Source organism: Schistocerca cancellata, chromosome 5 (assembly GCF_023864275.1).
Source record: "Schistocerca cancellata isolate TAMUIC-IGC-003103 chromosome 5, iqSchCanc2.1, whole genome shotgun sequence".
Classification (NCBI taxonomy): domain Eukaryota; kingdom Metazoa; phylum Arthropoda; class Insecta; order Orthoptera; family Acrididae; genus Schistocerca; species Schistocerca cancellata.
In genome coordinates, this window is record NC_064630.1 from 479390768 (window position 1) to 479396767 (window position 6000).

General features: G+C 39.6%; 1 protein-coding gene across 1 annotated transcript in view; it reads left to right on the forward strand.

The window, feature by feature from the left end:
- Window positions 1-5552, forward strand: part of LOC126188612 (methyl farnesoate epoxidase-like) — a 143592-nt gene extending 138040 nt beyond the window's left edge. The window contains exons 8-9 of the mRNA XM_049930214.1: window positions 4497-4638; window positions 5431-5552. Of these exons, the coding sequence (XP_049786171.1) occupies window positions 4497-4638; window positions 5431-5552 (264 nt within the window). The remainder of the gene's footprint in view (window positions 1-4496; window positions 4639-5430) is intronic.
- The last annotated feature ends 448 nt before the right edge of the window (window positions 5553-6000 follow it).

A 6000-nucleotide genomic window follows, 5' to 3' on the forward strand; every position in this document is an offset into this window, starting at 1 on the left:
TCGATAATGCGTTCACGATGATGGCGTGGGCGACGGGATTTTTTAACTTTTTCTCAGTGTGGTTGACTGGTTGTACGTTTTCGGGTTTCTATACAAACGATTCCGCTTTGCCCGCGATATTTCAACATCTGACATAGTAGTCTTCTTTATGTGTTCTGACTTCTGATGTTAGGTTCGTTCGTCTCAGTGTCACTAAAAGCTTCTGTCTCAGAATCGAATCTACATAGGTGCCCTACAAGCCTTCACACTGCTCATAGTGCAGAACACCTTTCCTATTCCATACTACAGCAGCCAATGCACCACATCTCATCATGTGGCGCCTGTATAACGAACCAGGTTCTCTGTCAAGTAGCTTAATCTGCTTCGTGAGGAAAATATCTGTGCTCGGCATGAGATGCATCAGCACAGTGCAGACGAGGCACCTGGTGGACTTAGCAGTGCAGATTCTGCAAGCGGACCGGTTCAAGTGGCAAATGCTTGAAAAACAGTTAAAACTGCTTGATAAGCGTGCGGGTTGCACCAGCGATATATATATATTTCAAATTTAGGATATGTATGTTTTTGAATACCCCACTACTTTAAACATAGGGAAAGTGGACTGTTGTGTTCTAAACTCAAGATCTCAGTTGTTCAAACAATACAAATGGAGTGTGACATCAGGAAGTTAAGGAAAACCAGTGATACCTAGCTGGCACGATAGCTCAGCGTAATCGGTCAGAGAGATAGTTGGTTTCTGTAATAAAAAACTGAGTTGTGAGATCAACAACGAACTTCAACGGATTTCATGTGACCTCCACTACGACCAAATACAACGAACAATAATGAACAGAATGAAAACAAAAATAGTGGTCACGGTAGTGGACTACAGAGGGAAGGAACCGTATTCGAAACTCCAGCGGGCCATTTATTTTCATTTTTTTTCACAATATTATGAACTCTCCATCCAGTCATCGAAATGTTTGTTCTCTTTCAGTAGTCTTGGCAGTTGTCATATTATATATTGTTCATAGAATATGAGTGACGTGGTAAGAATACATTACCGTCGCAAGTAAATGTGATGAATAGTGAGAGCAGGCGAGATACCACGTAAACGCCTCACAGAAATGAATACAAGTAGACGGGTGTGAACTATGTTACAACAAATGATTTCATGAGTCAAAACTTCCAGAACGGGATGCAACTTCAAAAACATTAAAAACATATGATTTGACGGAGCACTGAGGAACTGTGTGATTGTGAAACTGTTGCGTTCATTTGTTGCAGCTGATGTGACAAGCTATTATGTTTTCATCACGTCCTTAGGAGTGATCATATTCACATTCACACGAACATATAAATCGGGCAAGGAGGCATATCTCACTAACTCACCAGGCGTACAAAATAGGAGCGTCGATAATAGATTCCTGTCATAAGACACACGTACTGTTAGTAATGCCGTTTATGACACGTCACATGTGTTTTCTGGTGGAGGATTCGGTTGAATTGTCGCCTTGTCATCAAACGTCTGCAGTTCCCGTTCGAAAGCCACTTCCTTTCAACTACTAATAGAAAGCAGTGCAGAATCAACTTTCATTATAGATCCGTTCATTACACCTCTCTGTGGCACGTTGACAAATTTGAGTACAGCGAACAGCGGGAAAAAAATTAGGTCGAGGGAGCTTTCCAGTTCACCACTGTAACCATTCGACCGCTACCCCTTGGCTGTTGCAGACTGCTCTGTGTTACACTTCTTGCACTTGGTCCGTTTACTGTTTCTATTTTGCTTTTTCCACAGTTCAGTACATCTTCTTCCTGTTTTCATGCTTGATCTGCGTTCCGTTTTTGACGGGCTGTCCACCAGCCCTCTTACTACTAAATCTGAGGGGGGGGTGCGATGGGAAGTATCCCTTGTTAGCGCAAGTTACCTACGAACCACGTAGCTTACATCCAAATCTCTCAAGTCCACGAGATTGAATTCTGACGTCACAGGGCTGGGGAAACCCGACAACCATCCAGGCTGCACCTGCATTCCTTGTAGTTCTTGGATCACCATCTTGGATCTTGACATCATAGGTCTGAGTTACTATTTCTAGGACTGCCATCTGAGAAAGCCATCTTGAATTTTTGGAATTTCACTCCAATAGGACAATGTCCCATATTACATTTTTACACTTAGGACAATTGCACTCTTAGCTATGGTCTCAGAGGGGTGGAGGAAAACCTGTGGCACAATTGGGCTATTTTGCATTTCCCACCATGTTATACATAGAGCAACTGGGCTACATCAGAAAGGGGAGAAGGATGTGTAGGAAATCTGGCAACAATGCAAGACTTCATTCATGATGTCAGAGGGAGAAGGGGCAAATCTGGCAACCATGCAGCCTATGCCCATTTCCATCAGGTCCACCATATTGGATTGTGACGTCATTGGCTGCACCCATGTTCCCTCGTCCTTCATCTTGAATTGTGACGTCATTGGGCTGTGCTCGGATTCCCAAGATCACCATCTTGGATTTTGTAATTTCCCGCCATTTTATGTGTAGACCAATTGAACTGTGACACTAGAGATGTGGGAGAGGAGGAGGAGGCAGAAAATCTGGCACTAATGCAAGCCATCATCGATTACTTGATAGTGGATGGAGGAAACCCAGGAACAATGCAGACTATACCATTAACTAGTCACCTGCTGGACAATGAGTCTCGATGTGGTGTGGCACTCCAGACTGTGCATCATTGGCCAGTGAGATCTTTCCATGTACAGCTCATACCACACCTTGACCCTTGCAATGGACATGCTCTGCTCTCCATACACTTGTACCGTTCTTTGATGAATTTATGTTCCCCGAACATCTTCCACTATTAGGAAAGCACTACACCCGTTGTCTCTTCTTTTGAAGCTCCCACTTCACTATTTCCAGCATGACTGAGTGCAGTGGACAGTCGACATTCGCGCGTGCTCACTCTGTGGTCACATGGGTGTGCACCACTGTCCCTCTAGTGCCAAATTTGGGACCTCAGCACCTTCATCTGCAGGCAAAGACATTTCGATCCTTTCAGCTGTTTTCATTTTACAGCCTCAGGCTCGTTTCTTTTCTATAGGAGGGATCCAAATTAAATGGAAATCTAAGACAATTCCAAAAAACTTAACACTGTTTGCCCACTGCTAGAATAGTATGAATCATTTCCAGTCTTTGGTAGGTAAAGATCAATACGGTAGTTTTTTCCTCAGACATTAATAATCTGTTATAAAAATAACATCGATCTAAACTATTGATTGTTTGGTTAAAATCGTTTTGTAGCTCTTCCTGTACCTTTACAACTCCAAGCCTTCCCACTGCAACAAGACTCATGGTTCGTCAGGGAACATATGTAACTTTCAGTCGCATAAAATATATGAGAATACACTGTACTTATAAAATCAGAGAAAAATTATTCCAGATATAGAAGTCAAAAGAATAAAAGATTACAAGAAATTGTGTGGATACCATAAATGCCTATTGTATTGTTGCATCTTTGTTTATTCCTTCCAGTTCTCAAAATCGAAGTTAAACATGTACCACAATCTTTCCCACTATAAGCAGATTGTATTTGCTGTATTCCAACAAGCATTTCAGAAAAGTATTGCTATAAGCTACAGATGATTGGTTTAGGAAGACAATGGTATCAGTGCTGGTATCAGCTGTTATCAACTGATTCTCCTCTGAGAACTGATAGCTGGTGGAAAAGATTCTAGTTGGTGGTTAGCACAGTTGTCAGCAATTATTTTAGTCTATGTGCAGGCAAGGATGCTTCGAATGTTAACGGACCACAATTCGCTCAATGTCTTACACTTGCTAGGCATGGATGCAGCATCTGCCACAGTTTGCCTTTTCGGCTGCAGGTAGAACTTTATCGTGGCAAAAAAGTAGTCATATACCACAATAGGAGAGAACACCGTAGTATGATGTAAGAAATGCCCCACCATCTTTTGATTGTATATCAGGACTCTGCCACACATTCCAATTCAAAATAACGTTAGCGTTGCAAATTTGCATAGTATGGTTTCCCAGAGGCAGGCCGTAAGTGTGTTTAGTAATGGCTGCCCATAACCCAGAGTAGCATAGCAGTTTGTCAGCAAATGGCCTAATACTTATTTATGAGGTTCCGGCAAGGTGACCTTCCAGGAGGTGTTTATGAAATGTAGACTTATTATAACGCTTTTCTGGACATTTTAAGAGTGTAAATAGCACGTTTATTTTGCATCACTTCAACTGCAGCATAAGTTCTATCATACCACATCTCAAAATCTGTGAGTAATGGTTAATCCTTTGGGTGTTATTTCCCATGTCATAATGTATTTTATAGATAAAAATTTCTAAATTCAAAACATTTCAGATATACCGTTACTTATAGCCTGAAAAATAATATCAACAAATGTAACACTGCCATCTCTACTCTGTACTTAAAAATATAAGTTTATATTACTTTCTAACTTTAATCAGATGTTAACTTAAAACAACTATTGTGTTTTTATGCAGAATACAGTTGTCCTGGTAAATATCTGGGCACTGCATATGGATAAAGACCACTGGGGTGATCCGGAAGTGTATCGACCAGAGCGTTTCATTACTGAAACTGGGCAGCTTAGAGAGGATGATGCGTTCTTACCATTTGGTCTTGGTGAGTTATTGATAATGTGATGAGTAATGATAACGTAATTTGTGATCAATATCTGACAGCTTCGATTTGTCTTTCAGGTCGTCGTCGGTGTTTGGGACAAGATATGGCAAAATGTTGTTTATTTCAGATATTTACCGGAATCTTGCAAAAATTTCAACTTCTTCCAGCTGATGGTACTGATCTGAATTTCTCTACTCTTGAGGGCTTTACTCTTACACCAAAACCATATGACATTATTTTCAAATCTCGGTAATGTTGCAACGCTACAAAAATATAATCATTGTCATTGTTGCAACTACAAATTAAACCTACTTGGTCAACATGCCTTACTGAATTGAAACTGAAGTGACAATGCTCCCTAAAACGAAACTTCATAACTTATCTCCACACTGCTATATCATCACTCCCAATTTTTTTTCTTTCCATTTGTGAGAATATGTAACAGTGTTCAAAGAAAATTATGAAAAGGACAGATGAAGTTTGTAAAACCTTGGTTACATATGAACAAGAATATGAGTGTTTTCATGTCACTGGTTGTCAATATACGAACTATTATTCTTAACTAAGAATTAAATTCTAATTTAGTTTTTAATGCTTTTCAATAAAGCACTTTGTAATTAAATATGTATATCAGCACCCAAATAAGTTCATCAATTTATGTATGGCAGTCTCAGTAACAATTGCTTGCTACAGTATTCTGTTAGGGAAATGATTATGCAGTAGTGGCTGGACTTACTCTGTACAAGTGTCGCTGTTCATTACCAATTAATTCACAGTGTATATTTGTTTCAGTAAAACGCAGTATTGAGAACACTTATAATCCTGTAAACAGAAACTTGTTTCTTGTGAAACACCTTATGGACTCATTTACTTGGACAGATAGTGGGATCAAATCAGATCGTAACATCATATGATAATGGCTGCACAACACATAACAGTAACTACGCGGTAATAAGAGATTTTTGTACAGCAGTGATTCATTTTCCTTAAAAATTTTCCTATCTTACCAAAAAGACCATTTGCAAGGAATCCTCTGAATAACTCATAAACAAACTTGAAAGTAGGTTTCGATGCCGATTGTTACTGTCAATAGCTCTTCAGAGTTTCAGCCATCTATAGAAGTGGCTAAAATTTTGAATCATTTTACATTATCGTGTCTTATACCCTGAAGACTTTCTTAAATCCAAAATAATGAAGTTACCAAAATGTTAGATATTGATTTCACTGTAGCATTTGACACTCACCCTGTTTCATGGAACTGTGCATAGATGAACAGTTATCCTTACTGGCAATCACATATTCCACAATGGAAGCGAAAATGAACAGTTGCAGTACCTAAATTATGTACACAGGGTATTTCAA